The 20,091-nt window shown below is 40.0% G+C and overlaps 1 protein-coding gene across 5 annotated transcripts in view; it reads right to left on the reverse strand.

Moving 5' to 3' along the window:
• The window catches only part of BIVM (basic, immunoglobulin-like variable motif containing), a 39,219-nt gene that overhangs the window by 2,320 nt on the left and 16,808 nt on the right, over window positions 1-20,091 (reverse strand). For 3 of the 5 annotated variants that reach the window (XM_045081337.1, XM_013053094.2, XM_013053095.2), the window contains exons 4-9: window positions 18,120-18,215; window positions 17,404-17,508; window positions 17,087-17,181; window positions 4,075-4,207; window positions 2,413-2,499; window positions 332-428 (exon numbers count right to left, since the gene is read on the reverse strand). In XM_045081337.1, coding sequence (XP_044937272.1) covers window positions 332-428; window positions 2,413-2,499; window positions 4,075-4,207; window positions 17,087-17,181; window positions 17,404-17,508; window positions 18,120-18,215 — 613 coding nt within the window. The remainder of the gene's footprint in view (window positions 1-331; window positions 429-2,412; window positions 2,500-4,074; window positions 4,208-17,086; window positions 17,182-17,403; window positions 17,509-18,119; window positions 18,216-20,091) is intronic. The other 2 variants (XM_045081338.1, XM_045081339.1) reach the window with 2 other exon arrangements.

Consider the following 20,091-nt stretch of genomic DNA (forward strand, 5'->3'; position numbering starts at 1 on the left):
TCTAAATGGCTCATCTGAAAGCGAGATAGAAGTTGAAGTTCCTGATCTTTTGGAAGTCAATAATCAGATAAGAATAGCCTACAACTCCCAAAAGAAGTTAGCTCCTTGTCCTCTGATAACATTCTTTAAGCTGATACCAGTCTGTTTTGAATCCAGGCTATAGTCTTTGCTTTTCATTCCAAAGATACTCCTCTGTCCTAAAATTAATTCTCGCTTTTCTATCTAAAATAATCTGAAGTGGATTTCCATTATTTACAACCTAAAGAGTGCTGAATAGTATACTGCATACTGGCTGGCTGGGAAATATCTTCAAATACTATTGTGTTCTTACCTTTTTTGTTTTTCGATACTGCAGCCCCCTCTCCAAGTGTCGGATGTCTAGATATTCTGGATTTTGAGTGTTGAGATCAGTAACAATATCTGCCCACCTATAGTGAAAAAGGAAGGATAAAGCACATTTTAAGTACAAAATACCACTGTAATAGAATGTTTTTAGAAGATGTTATTTACTTATTTATTTGAGAGAGAAAGAGACCACATGAGTGGGGCAGAGGACAAGCAGACTCTGCACTGAGTAGGATAAAACCTCAATACCACATTTTTATCAAACACATTAATTTCAATAGTAGTTTTATAATCCAAAGTAATTTGTAGTTGTTTGGATTTTCTATACAATCAGTCATGTTGTCTGTGAATAAATGCACGTTAACTTTTTTTTTTTTTTTAAGATTTATTTATTTCAGAGAGGGAGAGAGAGAGAGATGAAAGTGTGAGCATGTAGGGGTGGGAGGGAGGGGTAAGGGGAGAGGGAGAGGGGAAGCCGACTCCCCACTGAGCTGAGTGTGGAGCTGGAGGTGGGGCCATCACCTAACCAGGAGATCCTGACCTGAGCCAAAACCAAGAGTGGAACACTCAACTGACAGAGCAGCCCAGGCACCCTCATGTAACTTAAATCTTTTGAAAACTTGACTTTAATTAAAAAGGAAATAAGGACTGTTTCTACTCTAGAAAATAGACATATTTTTCTAAATAAAACTTTTTAAAAACCAGTTTACAATACCATTAAAACACTTAGGGATCTGTACAGCATGGCTGTACTTAATACTGTACCATATACTTGAAATTCACTAAAAGAGTAGATCTTAAGTATTATCACCACATACACAGAAAAGGTAACTATGTGAGCTGATGGATATGTTAATTAAGACTTGATTGCAGTAATCGTTTCACAGAATATACGTCAAATCAGTACATTGGACACTTTAAATATATACAGTTGTATTTGGGCATTATACCTCAATAAAGCTGGGAAACATTTTTTAAAAAGTAAAAGAAAAAAGGAATAAAATATCAAATATTGTTGAAGATATGAAGAACCACCAGACTGTCCATACAATGCTGGTGGGAGTATAAAATGGTACAACCCCACAGGAGAACATTCACCCAGTTTCTTAAATATGCATCCACCCTATAATCAGCAATTCCATTCCTAGGTATCTACCCAAGAGAAACAAAACATAGAAACATGTCCTTAAAAAACTTGCACAAGAAAATGTGGCATATCCATACAGCAGAAAACTATTTGGCCGTATAAAGGAATGTAGTCCTGGTCCATGCTACAACACAGATGAACGCTGAAAACATTATTCTGAGTGAAAAAAAACAAAACCACACAAAAGGCCACACGTTTTATGATTCCATTTATATGAAATGTCCATATTAGGCAAATGCACAGGGATAGAAAGTAGATCAGGGGCTGAGGGGAGGGGGCTGGGGAGTGACTGCTAATGGGTATGGGGTTTCTTGTGGGGGTTATGAAAATGTCCTGGAATTAGATCATGGGGACTGATGCTCAACTCTAAATATACTAAAATCCATTGAACATTTTTTACATTTTTAAAGGGCGCACTTTATGGTATGTGAATTTTATTTCAATAAAGCTGTTACTTAAAAATTTTTTAAAGACATGTACATTAATGTTCCCAACAGCTTCACCCACAATAGACCACACTTAAAACAATCCAAATGGTCATCAACAGGGATACAGATAACAAACTACGGTATACTTACGGTACCTAAAACCACTCGGCAATAAATAAAGAAGCATGACATGCATGACAAAGTGGATAATCTCACAAGGCCAGACAAGAAAGAATATTGTACGACTCCACTGACGTGAATTTCAAGAACATGCAAAGCAATTCCACAGTGATAGAGGTTGTCTCTGGGGACTAACAGGAAAAGAGAATGAGGGTACTTTCAATGCAATGAAAATCTTCCTTATCTTGACTGGGGTGGTGATAAACAAGTATATTCAGTTACCAAAATCCACCTAATGACACAATTAAGATCTGTGCATTTCACTATATTAAATCTCACCTAAATTAAAGAGAAAATGGGAAATTAACGTACTTTTTACAGTGAATAGCAGGATGTTTTCTACTTGATTCTCCAATTAAGATCCAATATTCTACTTCTTGTGGTGAGAGGGGGCCCCTGCTAAATATAAAATTCATTCATAGTAAGCTTAATAAAGGCCATTCACTCCTTTGAAAATATCACTTCAGCTATGTTAATAAAAGATATACTAATGTTTATTCAAATACGACATTCATTAATGCTAGAATAAATACTGGAGTTTAGGTTTGAACAAATTTCTTAAGGCCATTAAAGAGAAAGCATAAATTACACTTAGGTTTTAATCTCTATTATAAAATATAGGACTAGAAAAAAAAAAAAAAGAACATACCTCCTCTCTCAGCATCTAAAACGAAGAAAAACATCCTAGCATGCTACCAGCATTCTCCAGCCACTCATCTCCTTTCACTGTGCATTTAAAAAGTTTCAAAAGGCGTTCTCCGGGCACGTGGGTGACTCACTGGGTTTAGCCGCTGCCTTCAGCTCAGGTCATGATCCCAGGGTCCTGGGATCGAGTCCTGCATCAGGCTTTCTGCTCAGCAAAGAGCCTGCTTCCCCTTCTCTCTCTGCCTGCCTCTCTGCATACTTCTGATCTCTGTCTATCAAATAAATAAATAAAATCTTTAAAAAAAAAAAAAGGCATTCTAAAAATAAAACCCTAAAGTATACCAATGCCCTAATCCCACCTCTGGAAACTAATCCAAGTAAGTCTGGAGTCAAGCAAGGGGAGGGATCTGCCCAGCTGTAAAGGTATCCAGGTGATCGTTAGAGTATGGTACAGAGGTGTACCATAATGGGTACAGAGTAGGAGGACCTACTGTTGCATGTTTTATATTTGATAGATGTCAGGAGTAAGGTGAAGTTGTAGAATGAGACCACAGAAGAAACAACATACTTCACCTCCAGAGAGATGAATAAAACATTTCAGAATTTGGAGAGATCAAGTAGTTTCCCTGTTGCTCCTCATTCACAAAAATACAGTGGTCAGCTTCCTGGATCTCCCAGGTCCCAGGATCCTGTCCCAGGATCCTGCAATCCCACAGCGCCTTGAGAGGGGAATCACGTTGCATGGCTTCCAGCCTCAAAGAACCCATCCTACCCCCAGATGACTGAGTCATGCTCTCCCTGCCTGACCCTCAGGTCTCACTGAAAGAGCAATGCTGCCCCTTCCTCCTCCTGAAGTACCAAGGCCACTCTCCCAGGACAAAGGGGGCCACACTGACAAATTCCACATTTTTTCACTATGAGGAAGGAAGAGGATGCTTAATGGACTGAGTTGGGGCAATTTTTTGATACTAGACTCCGTAATTCATTTTCCATGTGGCACAACGGATGAAAACACAACGACATAATACGTGAAGTCCTACGCAACCATTTTACAATAAACGTTAAGAGTGAGTCTTTCAAAAGTCTTTCCCTTTATGAGTCTGAACAACAGTATCTAAGTGGTAATGTAAAAGCACAACTAACCAAGTGCCATTCTGCAAAAGAACTAGTTGAAATATAAATGAAGAGTCTACCATTAAAAAAAAGAACAGTCTAACTTGATCTAAAGAAACCAAATCTTCCAATTGCTGAGCAACTAAATATTTCTTAAATGCTTTCTACCACATATTTTCTTAGGGAATTAGTCACAAAAGGTATGTAAATGCTTACCTGAATGCTTTATTAGCTTTCACAGGGGTTGCTTCAAAGCCAATTGGACAAAAATAATGATTTTGGCAATGATAGATATAAGCCAGCGATTCATCTTTCAATCCATGAGTTAACTTCGACAAGGCCCCTGAAGCTACACAAAACAAAAGCAAACAAACTGAAGAACCATAAAACACTGTCAATGCTTTACACGAACAACTAGTTAAGGACTGTTAAGACGTGACTCGGAACACACTGACATTGCCTAGGAAGAGTGAGAAACTATGGACAGACACAAAAAATATTAATACATTTACTTTCAGTTTTACCCTTTTGACTGAAATTCAGATAAACTGAGCAGCAAACTAAAGACCTGAACGAAGCCCTTGTTTATCAAAACCTTCTAATACCACATACTTGTCTACAGGATTTAATTACCACATAAAACCCAATACCTAGTGTATACAACAATGGTCTCAACTTTTCTGGTTGTGCACATCTGTCACTGGAGATGTCTGAAGAGACATGCCCATGAGAAGCACTTTTGTTCACAGACTATATAGACTACTGTCTAATATGACTTCGCAAAAGATATGCAAAAGGTAAGAATTTTTTAACTAAATTAAAATACTGGCATTCTAGCATGTTCTTCCCATTCCACAGTGGTCATCTTGCACAGCTCCGGCGGTATGTACACTGATGTGGATGGGTAAATATAAACTCCAGATAAGACACAAACCCCCAAAATGCAACACACACTTTAGTCTTTCTACAGAAGCTACTCAGACTAGAGGGACAGCTTTCATAAGCCAAGTGATGAGATAAGAACATCTCTCAGGCTGCTCATACCACAGAATCCTCTTATAACCGATGCTCCTTTTAGACTTCCCACAGCTCTATTAGTTGTAAAGTCACTTCAAAAGTCTTACCATAAGCAATAAGTCTTTACCAGCACTCGATACTCAAACCCATTAAGTGAGGTTTCATTAACTTGCATCCCCTGGCAGAAACTGAATTATTCATGAACAAATAGCCCGTTAAAACTAGAAATCCTAAAAATAGGCGAAGTCGATGAAAGGTGGCAATTTACGATTTCCCTGATTGACCTTCCAGCCACTGACATAGCTGAAGACCAGTAAGAACAGCAGGTCAATGACTGCAGCAAAGCTAAGGCAGCAGGACGCCACCCCACCCCTCAAAGACACTGGGATTTGTGAGCTGCATGGGGATGATAACATTTCTAGCTTCAATTCCTTGTCCAAGGCTTCCTCGAGGTCTTCCCCGTAGACTTTTTTACTTCATGGCCTACCACCAGGACAGATCTGCATGGCAAGGTGAACTTTTCCACTAAAATTTCTATTTCATAATGACAAGGGATAAATCTTTCTGGGCTTTTGGTTGACTTCCCTGGACAATTTAAAAACGAACATTCGGGGCACCTGGGTGACTCAGTCGATGAGGCGCCTGCCTTCTGCTTGGGTTGTGATCCTAGGGTCCTGGGATGGAACCCCTACTGGGCTTCCTGCTCTGTGGGGAGCCTGCTTCTCTCTCTGCCTCTCTCTGTCTCTCATGAATAAATAAAGAAAATCTAAAAAAAAAAAAAACAAAAAAAAAAAAACTAACATCCAAGGGCAGCTCTAATGGATGAACTAAAGTTCAGAAGAGGATCCTTATGTCATTACCATAGTTGAATGTCATTGTAGATAGGCTCCAGGATTGTGAGCAAATGTAAATGTTAGCATTTGGACTCCTAACGAATTCAATAATTACAAAAATGGTTATACATAAAACTGGTTTAGAAAAAACTCAACATCTTTTTAAAATTGTGAAAATGTCAAACACAAAGTTTTCCCAACTAACTAAAACTTTTACTAAATAACTAAAGCTTATAATAAAAGGGATTTTTATTATAGCTTTTTAATGGATATCTTTAAGTATTTCACATTTTCCTTCTTTAAAGTCAAATGTAATACAAAACACCTGACTTCATTCGTGTGACTGTGAAGAGTAATGACTCTAATGTCCAGGAATATATTCAAAATCTTAGGGGCAAATGAGATAGGTGAGAACATCTGTTCTCATTAACCTTCACATCTTTCTGTCTGCTGCACTCTTTTTTTTTTTTTCCCCCAAGAGTACAGGTGCTACAAACACTCTTTGACCATGTCCTCATTTTCCAGAATAAGACATGAGGCGGGGGTGGGGGGTTCTATGGAGTAAAAATTATGGGTTCGGTGCTAGTCAGGGATGTTCATGCTCTTTACTTCAAGGTTCTAACTGATTTAGATTAGGGATTACCAAAATCTTTTCTTAAAGGGCCAGAGAGCAAATATTGAGGCTTGTGGGTCATGAGCTTCCCCGTACTAGTCCCCTCTGCCATTGCAGAACGCAGCCAGCCACAGGCAATGTGTAAGCAAATGGTTACGGCTGTGCCCTCGTCAAACTCTGTTGACAAAAAGGACTACACTTTGATGACCCCTACTTTAATAATAAGTTTCAAAGTTTTGGTTATAGAAACTTTCTGCAAGGGAAGTTGATATGGCAGGCCGGTGCATTAAAAGGCAAAAAGCCATGGCCAAAAAGGGAGTAGGGACCCTGGATGCCCAGTGCTTGCCACTCTTAGCACCAAGAGTGCCATGGAATTCCCACGGCTCAGCTGAGCCCAGTTTGAAAATCACTGAATTTCCTATCAATGGAAGATCCATCTCTTGATAGAAAGACTACAGCCTGACACACAGGGCCCAAGGATCCCATTTGAGACTCGGTCTGGAGTTAAAGGAAAACTCCATTTAACTCAATGCAGTAGGAAAGCTGTGAGCACCTACTAACTATACCACCAACGGCAGGAAAACAGGAGGCAAGTAACACACAGTACCTTGACCGGCCCTCCCAGAAGATAAAACAAGTAACTTCACTACAGAGTGTAATAGGACAGTACCACAGAAAAGGGATATAATTCATAGAAGAGCACATCAGATCAAGAAGGGTGGCATTCAAGACAGAACTTAAGGAAGTGGTAGGATTTCAACAATCCAGACAGAGGGAAAGCCAGGAGGAGAAAACGCAATCATCGCAGGGAAGGGATGTAATCAGGGAACAGCAAGTGGGCTAGTTTAGAGCAGAGGGTAGACGACAGCAGAGCGCATCCTACCGTAGGGCACCCTCAGAATTTCAGGATAAGGTCAAAAAAGATCCCCCTCTGAAATAGAAGACAGTAAACACAGTATTTAATACATTAAGGTCGTCATTCAAGGAAGTACTAGGCAGGAGAAGGCACAAAAATGTGTTACTGATAGAAAAGAAATTCAGCACGATGCTTGGCCTAACCCAGAGCATTTCTCAAAAATTCAAAACCTCAGGACAAAGCAACCTCTTCCAACTGCAGGCCGGGCCTGATCTGTATGGTGCACAAGGAGAAAAGAACTAGCAGAATCAGCTGGCCCGCTATCCAGCAAGGAGGAGCACACCTCCTGGGCCACCAGCAAGAGAATTCTGGTCCCTTTGGTTATATATTCCTCACTCAAAGTTAATATACAAACAACATTTTGGTATTCTTTGAGTCTGTTTAATGCAAGTTTGTTCTATAGAGCCTGATCATCTATAGGGAAACCATAGAGAATTCTGGAAGAATGTATCATAATGTATTTTACACCTTCAAAGACAAAAACCAGATTCTTTAATCCAGAAACATAACATTATCCTGCAAGGCTCGTCCTCCCTCGACATATTTTAAATAAACTGGTCCATGTAGGACAGCAGTGGAAGACCCATCTGCACTGGCTTTGAATGATGCTAAGGATTTTATGCTTTAAGCAAGCATTGGAGAGCTCCTAAAGTAGAAGGATCTACCAGCACTGCACATTGAGAAGTGCCATGGTGTCTAATAAGAACTGGAGAAACGAGGGGATGAAGAAAACAGATTATTGCTGTGGAGCCACCTGAGACATGCTAAGGCACTGTGGTAAGCTCATAAGTGGCCACAGTGAGGTTATATATGTATCCTATTGGGAAAGGGTAGAGGTAGCTATTCTTGGTTAAGCAGAACTAAGGAGTATAATACATACTACAATAAAAATGAAATACATGGGGGCACCTGGGTGGCTCAGTGGGTTAAGCCTCTGTCTTCAGCCCGGGTCATGATCTCAGGGTCCTGGGATTGAGCCCCGCATCGGGCTCTCCGCTCAGTGGGGAGCCTGCTTCCCTCTCTCTGCCTGCTGCCTCTCTGCCTACTTGTGATCTCTCTCCCTCCGTCAAATAAATAAATAAAATATTTTAAAAAATGAAATACATGAACATTGGTATAATTGTTAGGCTACCTGATCAAAAAAATTAATCTAGGGGCACCTGGGTGACTCAGTCAGTTAAGCACCTGCCTTCAGCTCAGTCATAATCCCAGGGTCCTGGGATCGAGCCCCACGTCCTGCTGCCTAGGGAATCTGCTTGTCTCTCTCTCTTTGCCCCTCTCCCTGCCCCCACTGGTGAACTCTCTCTCTCAAATAAATAAATAAAATCTTTCTAAAAATTTTTAAAAATTAATCTAGATTTCCCTGGCACAAATGTTGGTGGCTAAGTGAACCAACAGTTTTAAGTTAACTGAATAAAAATAATAGTAATAAAATAATAATAAGTGCACCAATGTTCGAACTAGTTGTTGACCCACTTACCACACAAACTTTTATTATGAGTAATTAAAAAAAAATCGGCGCCTGGGTGGCTCAGTTGGTTAAGCGACTGACCTTCAGCTCAGGTCATGATCCTGGAGTCCCAAGATCCAGTCTCACATCACACTCTTGGCTCAGCAGGGAGTCTGCTTCTCCCTCTCTCCCTCCCCACTCTCATGCTCTCTCTCTCTCTCATTCTCTCTCTCAAATAAATAAATAAAATCTTTAAAAAAAAATACTTCTATTCATGTTAACAGTTAATCTGTTAATTTCAACAAAACCCCTATATTTTTTAAATTTTTTAATTTTTTTATTAACATATAATGTATTATTAGCCCCAGGGGTACAGGTCTGTGAATCGCCGGGTTTACTCACTTCACAGCACTCACCATAGCACATACCCTCCCCAGTGTCCATGACCCCACACCCCCACCGGCCTCCCCCCAGCCACCCTCAGTTTGTTCTGTGAGATTAAGAGTCTTTAATGGTTTGTTTGTCTCCCTCCCGAGCCCACCTTGTTTCATTTATTCTTTTCCTACCCCCAAAACCTCCCATCTCCACTTCCTCATATCAGGGAGATCATATAGTTGTCAGATCATATAGTTGTCAGGGAGATCAGATAGTTGTCTTTCTCCGATTGACTTATTTCGCTAAGCATAATACCCTCTAGTTCCATCTACGTCATCACAAATGGCAAGATTTCATTTCTTTTGATGGCTGCACAGTATTCCATTGTTTATATATACCACATTTTCTTTATCCATTCATCTGTTGAAGGACATCTAGGTTCTTTCCATAAAAACCCCTGTATTTTGTTTTTATTCCCTGAGTGAGCTTGGTTTCCATTTACTGAGGGAGCCCTGGAAATGAGCATCTCAGCAAGCACTGGGGCATTCCAAAGTCGAAGAAGCCTCGTACCCAGGAAAACAGGCCTAATAATTCTTTTAAAATAATTTAAACAGGGACACCTGGGTTGCTCAGTGGGTTAAGCCTCTGCCTTCAGCTCAGGTCATGATCTCATGGTCCTGGGATCGAGCCCCGTATCGGGCTCTCTGCAGGGCGGGGAGCCTGCTTCCCCCTCTCTCTCTCTGCCTGCCCCTCTGCCTACTTGTGATCTCTCTGTCAAATAAATAAATAAAAATCTTAATTGAAAAAAAAGGAAACAAAAAGAAAATATGCATCTCAAAGTGTTTTTCAAGGGAACAGAAACAAGGGACAATGAACATTCCAGTTCACTACTGAACAGCCCAGAGACAAATGAGAAAAGCAGGTTTTTCAACTCTTTCTTCCACGAAGAGGGAGAACAGAAAGGTCTTTTGCTTGACACATGTACTACCCCTTCCTCTGAATACGGTCAGTAGTTGGAGGGCAGCTCCTGCGAGGTCATGGTCACCATATATGGACCCAGGGCTATTGAAGGCTAGAGTTAAGGAGCTACACAGACACACTGGAAAGATGAAACATAAGGCTGCATAGGCCATATGACAAACGACAAACGACAGATGCAAATAATCCACCTTGTAGGAATGAAGAGGGACCGGCACGCGAAGCGGCAGGGAGAGCTCAGCGATAAAGCCGGGATTGAGCAGGACAACTCATTATTGAGGAGGAAGGCAAGAAAATGCGAAATCCTCCAGGAAATACACATAGAAAAAGACAAAGTCAGGAGTCACATATTGTAATAGGGAAAAGGAAAACAAAGAAAACTGGGAAAATATATTATTAAAATTTATTTGAAGAAAAGGCAGCAACCGAGCTCCCCTGCCAAGGAAAGGGGGTTGGGCAAGGGAATAAGGGAATGTGTAATTCATTCTGTTCTCAGTGAAAAAGACGTGGCAGATACTGGGGAAAGTGTGAACATATGGGTAAAAAAGTCCGTAGGGGCTGGCGCCACACAGCCCAGATGACTAGGGACACTGGTGAATCTACACATCAAATCATTAAGTTAAAAAAGTCATGAAGGACTACTAGGCTGTTAGGAAATAAAACAAAATACAAACACTGAAAAGATCTGCAAATGAGGGAGTTTCTAATAAAAGTTGGGCAGGGGCTCCTGAGTGGCTCAGTGGGTTAAAGCCTCTGCCTTCGGCTCAGGTCATAATCCCAGGGTCCTGGGATCGAGCCCCGCATCGGGCTCTCTGCTCAGCAGGGAGCCTGCTTCCTCCTCTCTCTCTCCCTGCCTCTCCATCTACTTGTGATCTCTCTCTGTCAAATAAATAAATAAAATCTTTAAAAAAAAAAAAAAGTAGGGCATAAAATCTTAAAGTTGAACAGGATATTTGAGCAAAACATGTTTAAAATTCCAGAACGGTGGTTCCTAAATCAACTGTCTCCAGGGCCCTATTAGTATTTTCCCACATCCCATTAATAAGTAACTACATTTTCTTACTCTGGGAATTCACTTAAATTTATATAACTGATGCTTCTGCTGTACTCAGATTTTCTTTGATACCATATTCTTTCTGATATCATATTTTCTTTCATATTGGAATTTCTGAGTCTTGGGGACCCTCCTGATTTCCTTGAATTTTACCGACCCTTCTCTGCATAGGTCCTGACCCTCTCTACCTGGATGCCTCTGACAGTAATACAACAAAAATGCACGAACTTCTCTGATGAAATCCTCTTCTGATTGGTAGGCAATAACACAAGCAAGTAAAGGACTCGTGAGTCTTAGGCTGGTGTCTCCTGGCGGCCCCGCACATAATGCAGTCCTGGGACAGCAGCCCAAGGAGTATATCACAGCACTTTTCCATCGTCTCAGACATATCCATGTGACATCCTCCCATTAATTACTGTATTATTTATAGAGAAGTTCTGCCAGTTGCTGTTCTGGGTTTATGATGCTCAGCATGGACACACCCAAGTGGTTACACAAGACCCCTTGGGGCACAGAAACAAAATATTAGAACATTTATTTTTCTTTATTGTCACACTAGAAAAAATGAAGTTTTTACTAATATTTATTCTATAGATTGAGCATGCATGTCATGAAAGGTCCCATGTCAAACACGCAATCACCAGAGAAGGGTGGGTGTCCCACAGGGGAGGTGCTGGCTCACATTACTACTTACTGTGCCGTGACCCCCTTGCTCCAGCAAAATTCCATCTTCAGTGTAAATTTTTTAAGAGCTTTAATGAATAGAATCATTATTTCACTTTGTAATAACTGGAGCACGATTAAGTCTTTGGGGCCAGGAAAACATTCTACTTACCCTATGAAAATAAATGCAGAAATCTTATAATAAAATCAAGGTCTGGGGCACCTAGGTGGCTCAGTCGGTTAAGCCTCTGACCTCAGCTCTGGTCATGATCTCAGGGTCCTGGAATCAAGCCCAGTGGCTGTCTCCATGGTCAGCAAGAAGTCTGCCTGTCCCTCTTCCCCTGCTACTCCCCCACCTACTACTCACAAGGTCAAGCACTCTCTCTCTTTCTCTCTCAAGTAAATAAATAAACAAAGTCTTTTAAAATTTTTAAAAATAAATGAAATTACCCTCAAAAGCTAAGACATGAGCAAGATGACAATGGTCAATATGATCTATAAAACAACCACGATAATGATGAGAGTCTTGTTCTGCAGGCTGATACTTGAAGCTACCATCATCGTCAACTAAAATACACACCTGGCAAGGATAAAAATCTAGAACCAATGTAATTAATACTATTTTCCTTTAATTTGAAAAAATAAAGTATAAGATGTCTCTTTCCTAGAACAAAACATATATACATTCTTAGCAAATGTGTCTGGGGCTAACAGGCAGAAATGACTAAATATGAGTAAAAGTACATTAAGGAATCAGCAGGATTACCAAAGATGCTCCTTACTTGTCAATGCTGATTTTTAAAAAACAAAAACAAATAAACAAACAACAACAACAACAAAAACAGACAAAGACCTTAAAACCCCAAAACTGTATAAAACATTCGGTATTAAAGCAGGAATAATCAATATACCAAATGAAAGCCAAGCCACTAATCTGAATGATAGCTTATGGAAAACTCTATATATATCTATAACTGCTATTGATATGAGAAACAAACGCAAAAGAAATGTAGCTTAAAATAAAATCTCCTTAACAGTTTGCAGCCCACTGATAGACACCTGAAACATGCAGAGTGTGACCTTCCTCAAAGAACACAGGGCTGCTCTCACCTTCCCTTAATAAACTTTCACTTGACTTTACCCTTTTGTGCCTCAAGATTCATTCTTCGACTCCGTGAAACCAGAACCCCAAAATCCTACAACAGTTCAATTACACAGTAATTAAACTGTGACTGGTTTAGTTCCTATATTTTATCTACAAATAAATGTGGCTTAAAGAGATAGACATTGATCATAATACGTAAGCTTAATCACAGAAATATTCATAGTATTCATAGTCTGTTGTTGTCTAAAGAATTCTGAGTTTAGGACTATTTCATACAATAGAACATAAATGTGAAAATAAATACAATTACATAAAACATTAAGTTTTTAAATTGATCCATGGTTTAAATGGTTTTTCTTCCTTGGGATACAGAGACCCTAAAAAATCCTGCCAATGACATAACAAAAGTACTAGATAAAATATTTAAAAGATCTGTTAAAATATGTAACTGAAGGATTTCCAGAGATTAAACAAGAAATAAAAGTGGAGGTCTTACAAAAACCTTTGTGCTGAGGGTTTCTGCTAAACCCCATAGAAGGTAAGCTTCTACTGATTTCTGCAGGAGGTCTGCAGGAAATAAGGCTGGGGGTGCCCAGGACAGAGCGGGAAGGAAACCAAAATATGCCTGTCACCCAAAATATGCCTGTCACCCAAAATATGCCTCATGGACATAAAAATTATTTTGAGCTGAAGACAATTAAGAAGACACAAATGCAGGAAAAGCTTTCTCAACCCTCCTCTTCCCCACCTAAAGGCAGGATGTAAATTCTTCTTTTACGGGAGACAGGACTCTCAGCCCAGATATGGCACCAGAGGGATCTGCAAACAACCTTGTTCCGTTAGATCCCTCCCATATGAGTAAGCTTCCGTGGGAAGCCCTGGGCTCCCAAAATAACCTCCCTTTGTCCCCTCGCTTCTCTACAAATGTATTGTTCTTTGTTGCAGATGCTAAGTAAGCTGTTCTAAGCCACCAGGCTGAGTTACTTTTCACTGAGGTTTCTCCCACCTGAAGTGTGCTGTACATGTAAATAAACTTGTTCATCTGTCTTTTTGTTACAGGTCTCAGCTGAAAACCCAAGACAGGTGGAGATAAGGTTTGCCTTCCCTTGCAAGAGGCCATGCAAAGCTAGGGCAACACGATGCAATTTAAAGGTGAACCAGAAATAAACTGACTTCACAGAACAGAGATTGAAGAAATGTGCCTGTCCAAATTTTGGAATGATAGTGGAGGAAAGATTTCCCCTAAGAATTCAAAATCATAAGCCAGTTCAAAATGATGTCATCAGTATCATCACAACAAAAATCCTCACTTAGAGGGTTTAAATAAAAATTGTCCCCGTCTCCAGGAAATGGGCAAAAACAAATACAAATCTCTCAAGATTCTTAAATTCAAACCAAGCCCCAACCACTGCCACAGAAGTAGATCCAACTAAACAGATCACAGTTTTTAAAAATTAAACACACAAGGAAACACAGCATCTCAAGTGAAATCCAAAAGAAACAAGAGAAAGTAGAATCCGACAAATTTTCGATATTAGATCAAATACAGGGGGGGGGGGAGGCTTGATGTATTTGGAACAAAAAAATAAAGGGGGCTTGAAACTGTAAGAAAAAAGAGACCTTAAAAAATAAAATGGGGGGGGGGTGGGGCACCTGGGTGGCTCAGTGGGTTAAAGCCTCTGCCTTCAGCTCAGGTCATGGTCCCAGAGTCCTGGGATCGAGCCCCGCATAGGGCTCTCTGCTCAGCCGGGAGCCTGCTTCCTCCTCTCTCTCTGCCTGCCTCTCTGCCTACTTGTGATCTTTGTCTGTCAAATAAATAAATAAAATATTTTAAAATAGTAATAATAATAAAATAAAATGGGGAAGGTGAAATGTGTGAAGGTAGTTAAAGGTACAAACTTCCGGTTATAAAATCAGCCAGATATGGGCATGTAATGTATAGCAAGGAGACTCTGGTTACTGATGCTGTATTGTAGAGTTGAAATCTGTAAAGGAAGTAAAGCTTGAAAGTCCTCATCACAAGAAATCTGTAACTATGTGTGGTGACAGATGTGAGCCACACCTGTTGTGTTGGTCATTTTGCAATGCATATAATAGCAAATCGTTATTAGGTTATGGAGTCGGAACTAATATCATGTCATATGCCAGTTATACCTCAAGCTTAAAAAAAAAAAATTTAAGCAGGTTTGAAAAAGTACTAGGTATTTCCGGAATGAAAAATATGACATTTTTTTAAAAACTGAAATTCAATGGACAATTTCTTAAAAAAGCCAACTAGACAATATTGGAAGAGAAAATTAGCAAACTGGAAAGTATTTCCTTTCACAGTTTTTTTTATTATTCTTAACATATAATTTATTATTAGCCCCAGGGGTACAGGTCTATGAATCACCAGGTTTACTTTCATAATTTTTAATTGTCTGACCAGTTTCTGAGGGAGTTGTGCTGACAGTCTCACTAGAAACAGGGGGGAAAAAAAAGAAACACAAAAAAAAGCCAGAAATAAAAAAAGAAAACACACCATTCATTTAAAAAGCTGCTTTTTCCACAGGGACAGGTTCTCTGAAAATGCACAGAATTCAGGGAGTAAGAATAAAAGCTAACATTTACTGAGTCCTGACTCTGTGTCAGACAAGGAGCTAGGTATATGACAAATACATCTCTTTTTATCTTCACAGTGACCCTATGGGATGGGTACAGGTATAGAAAGATGAAGATCTACACTGGGCTCAGTAGGTGGTCCTAAATGCCTTGTTCAAGGTCACAGAACCAGTGTGTGTAGAAACCGACATGTGAACTCCCAATCTGCCTGACTCAGAACCAACTTGATACACCTGCTACAGGTCAACAGACTATATCCTACTCTCTGTTCAGTCCTTCGCCATGATAAACCACGTACCCTCTCACTTTGACCAGACTGCTTAGGTTTCTTGGAGCCTTCTTCTCTACGACGTCTCCACCCCAGGCTTCTGTGTCTATGCTTGGCTCGTCCAGCTTCCACAAGAATCCTGCTCAGCCAGTTTAGAGAGACTCTCCCCCGCCATCGCTGACCAGTTTCCTCATCCCCCGCTGTTGGGTGTCCAAGCCTGTAGCCTGCCCTTGGCCTGCCTACCATTAGAATCCTCTCAGACCAGTTAGCAAGAATCCTCCTAACCCCCCTCATGTCTCCTTCCGGTAACCTCCCATCCGCCCACCATCCCCTCACTTTGCTAATTGACAAGAAATTCCCAGCAGTCTTTGTTGTTCTCAGGGTTGAATCCCATCTCTGTCCCCATGATAATAACCCATTACGACCGTCTTGAAGGAAGACTCTCTTATCATTGTAACAAGTGTCAGAATAATTTTTCTTTAACTATAATCTTCTGGTTAGTAAAGTCAAACGCCTATGATGAAATGTGAAAGACGGAGATTGTCAATATAATTAGCATATAACCAAAACAATCCTGAAGATCAATGCCATTACTCTCTGTTATAACCAAGACTATTCTGTAACAGAACTACGTCACTTTCAAAATCCATTGTTCTGGGGCCTGTGGGTGGTTCAGTCAGTGAACCGTCTGCCTTCGGCTCAGGTCGTGATCCCTGGGTCCTGGGATCGAGCCCCACATCAGGCTCCCTGCTCAGTGGGAAGCCTGCTTTCCCTCTCCCACTCCCCCTGCTTATGTTCCCTCTCTTGCTGTCTCTTTGTTAAATAAATAAATAAAATCTTAAAAAAAAAAATACCATTGTCCTGTTGTTAGATGTTAATATGTGGGCCTAACATCAAATATTCTAAAATCCTGGCATTCCTTTTTAGGAAGAGGAGCTGCACATTCCATGTTGCTTCCTGAAGCAATTTTATTGGCATGCACTCACGTGTGCACACACACACACAGGCATGCACGTACACACGCCATAGGTCCAAACAATTCAAGCAATGCACCAAACTAGTGTTTAGGACACACTTTTAAATTCTAAAAGTTCTGCATGCAAAGATGAGAAGAGCTAAAAATATTCACCCATGTAAAGAGAAGTATCCTACAGATCTCTAGTATGAGTTCCCCCTTGGATACAGACACATAAAAGTAACAAACTGTGTTTAAGGTTTGCATAAAGCCCCATGAACCAAATCAGCCAATCTTTGAGATGGATCCTAAAGCATGTGTGTGTGTGTGTGTGTGTGTGTGTGTGCGCGCGTGTGTGCGTGTGCGTGTGTGTGTAAAAATCTTCTGCATATTTACTTACCAGTTTCCCCAGCTGTCTTATTCTTCCCATGAGGCTTATATAGAACATACGAGCATCCTTTTACGTGGAAGTGGTCATTAATTTGTCTAAACCACCTAAAAATGACAAATATGAAAATCTGCTCATATACCAGTTCCATAGCTCAGATGCCACTATTCCAATTCCCGCAAAATTCAGGCAGCACCCAAGTTTGGCATCTCTACTAGAGGCTGGGGCCCAGCAGCTGGAACCACAGTTTTACTATCAACACACATCTACAGCACTGTTATTTTGCAGAACTAGAAAGAAGGTATTGTCTCGAAGCGAGGACGTCATACCTCATAAGTGTTGTATTTCCAGTGAAGGGGCCAAACCTAATATCTTCAAATGGTGGTTGAAAGCCCAAAATATGTAAAGCTTCTTCTTGGGTAATAGGTGGAAGACTACAAAAGAAACATCACCTTTCATTTTACAGTTCCAGTCATATGCAAATATAACCTGTCTCAATGCTGATATGTCTACCTGATTTACAAACAATTTTAGGAATACAGTTACCTCTAAACAACATGGGCTTAAACTGCACGGGTCCACTTATACACAGATTTTTTTTTTTTTAATAAAATGTAGTACTTTAAATACATTTCTCTTCCTTATGATATTCTTAACAACATTTTTTCTCCAGCTTACTTTATTGTAAGAATACAGTACATAACACAAGCAACATTCAAGGCATGCGTTCATCTACAGTTTATGTTATTGGTTAGGGTTGTGGTCAACAGGAGGCCATGAGTCATTAGATTTCTGGGGAGTCAAAAATTATATGTGGAATTTAGACTGCCCTAATCCCTGTGTTTTTCAAGGGTCAACGATATTCTTAATATTTATTTTGTCAGAAGGCATGCTTATTTTTAGCTAAAGGCTTATAACAAAATGTAGCAATTTTTTTCTTGATGTATGAAAAATTTATTCTTAAAAATCTTTAACCACAGAAAAAGCAATACCAAATAACTTTTGAATTTGGAATTTAGGGATACCAATACATTAATATACTTACTTTCCAGCTCCCATTGTGCTATATAAAAAATTCCAACACGAAATTAATGAGGAGATACCACAAGAAGTCTTATATTGTGGGCGGCTTATGCAGTACCTGAGAGAACAAAAGACTGTTTTCTTCACTTGAATGAATACAAAATATGCATACAGAAACACAATACTCATGGCAGTTAAATGTATTAGCATGATGAGAACTTCACTCATCTAAGCCAACATACAATCTTTACTCAGTTAAAAGATTTTCAAACTTATTAAATGTATCATCAATGCGAAACAACAATAAACCATCCAGTTTAATAAAGTTAGCTAACTTTAACTAACCACTAGTTAAAGTGGATGTTACCTAAACTGATGGAAAAAAAATAATGATATGTACATGTAGACAACAACTACTAAAATTTTAGTGTAGGCTCCTAATTGAGCTACATCCATGATTATTTGCAAGTTCAAAAATACTAGGAAAACAAGGGGTGCCTGGGTGGCTCAGTCAGTTAAGCAGCTGCCTTTGGCTCAGGTCATGATCCCAGGGTCCTGAGATTGAGCCCAGGGGCAAGCTCCCTGAGCAGTGGGGAGCCTGCCTCTCCCTCTCCCTCTGCCTGCTGCTCCCCCTGCTTGTGTTCTCACTCCCCGACAAATAAATAAAATTTTAAAGAAAAAAAAAAAACAAAGTACTGTCCCATGTATCAATTTTTCAGATTCTTCAACTCAAACTAAAAAATATCCATTTATCACACACTATGTCCAACTAAAACCTCTGGGTGAGAAGCAATGGTTCCAGCGTCAGGGTGAGTTTTAAAGTGTGACGCAAAAACCTTCCATGGCACAATTTTGTTGCACTGAGTAATCTAGACAATGTTCCAAATTGTCACGTATCAAGAGAAGTGACTGCAGCTAATGTGAAACAGAGGAGAAAAGAAGCAGACCATTCAATCAGAAAAAAAAGAAATAGTATTGGCTTTCAAATTGCCTTTTCCCAACTGCTTTCTTTTTTTTTTTTTTAGATTTTTTAAAAATTTTTATTTATTTGACAGAGAGAGAGAGAGAGAGCACAAGCATAAGCAGGGGAGGGGCAAAGGGAGAGGGAGAAGCAGGCTCCCTGCTAAGCAAGGAGCCCAGTATGGGACTTGAACCCAGGACCCTGGGATCATGACCTGAGCCGAAGGCACATGCCCAACTGACTGAGTCACCCAAGTGCTCCAGATTTTTTTTTTTCTTTTTTTAAAGAATCTCTACACCCAATGTGGGGCTCAAACCCAAAACCCCGAGATGAAGAGTCACACCTTCTACGGACTGAGCCTGACAGGTGCACCTCCCAACTGCTTTCTTTTTTTTTTTTTTCCTATTTTTTTTTCCAACTGCTTTCTAATAAAGGGGCTAACAGTGGCCAAAACAAAAAGGAAAAATAAGACTTACCACTAAACACAGTTTAGTCTTACCTTAAAATTGATTACAAAAATAAAAATTACAGATCTATGTATGTAGGTCTGCATAGGTACATACAATATGCATAATGGCACATATACAATCAACAACTCAACTTGTATCTATAGACTGAACCAGGACCTTTAAGACTAAGACACAAAATGTTTACGGTCACTCGATTATATGGTTAGCATGTAGCCACATAACACACTAATAGTTATGGAATGAACTTCACCTCCCTAAAAAGATATGCTGAAGTCCTAACCACAGGTACCTATAAATACAACCTTATTTGCAAACAGGATCTTTGCAGATGGAATCAAGTTGTTAAGATGATGTCACACTGGAGTAGGGATGGGCCCCTCATCCAAGATGACCAGTGTCCTTATAAAAAGAGAAGAAGGACACACAGAGACGAAAATGTCACCGGACAAAGACCCAGACACATGGTGGGAGGAAACACAGATGGAAGCAGAAGTGTCGCCTTAGCAAGCCTAGGAATGCCAAGGGCTGCCATCAAAGCACTGGGAGGTAGGATGAAGCAGAAA

This window comes from Mustela putorius, unplaced genomic scaffold, assembly GCF_011764305.1.
Source record: "Mustela putorius furo isolate JIRA1106 unplaced genomic scaffold, ASM1176430v1.1 tig00000551_pilon_pilon_pilon, whole genome shotgun sequence".
Classification (NCBI taxonomy): Eukaryota; Metazoa; Chordata; class Mammalia; order Carnivora; family Mustelidae; genus Mustela; species Mustela putorius.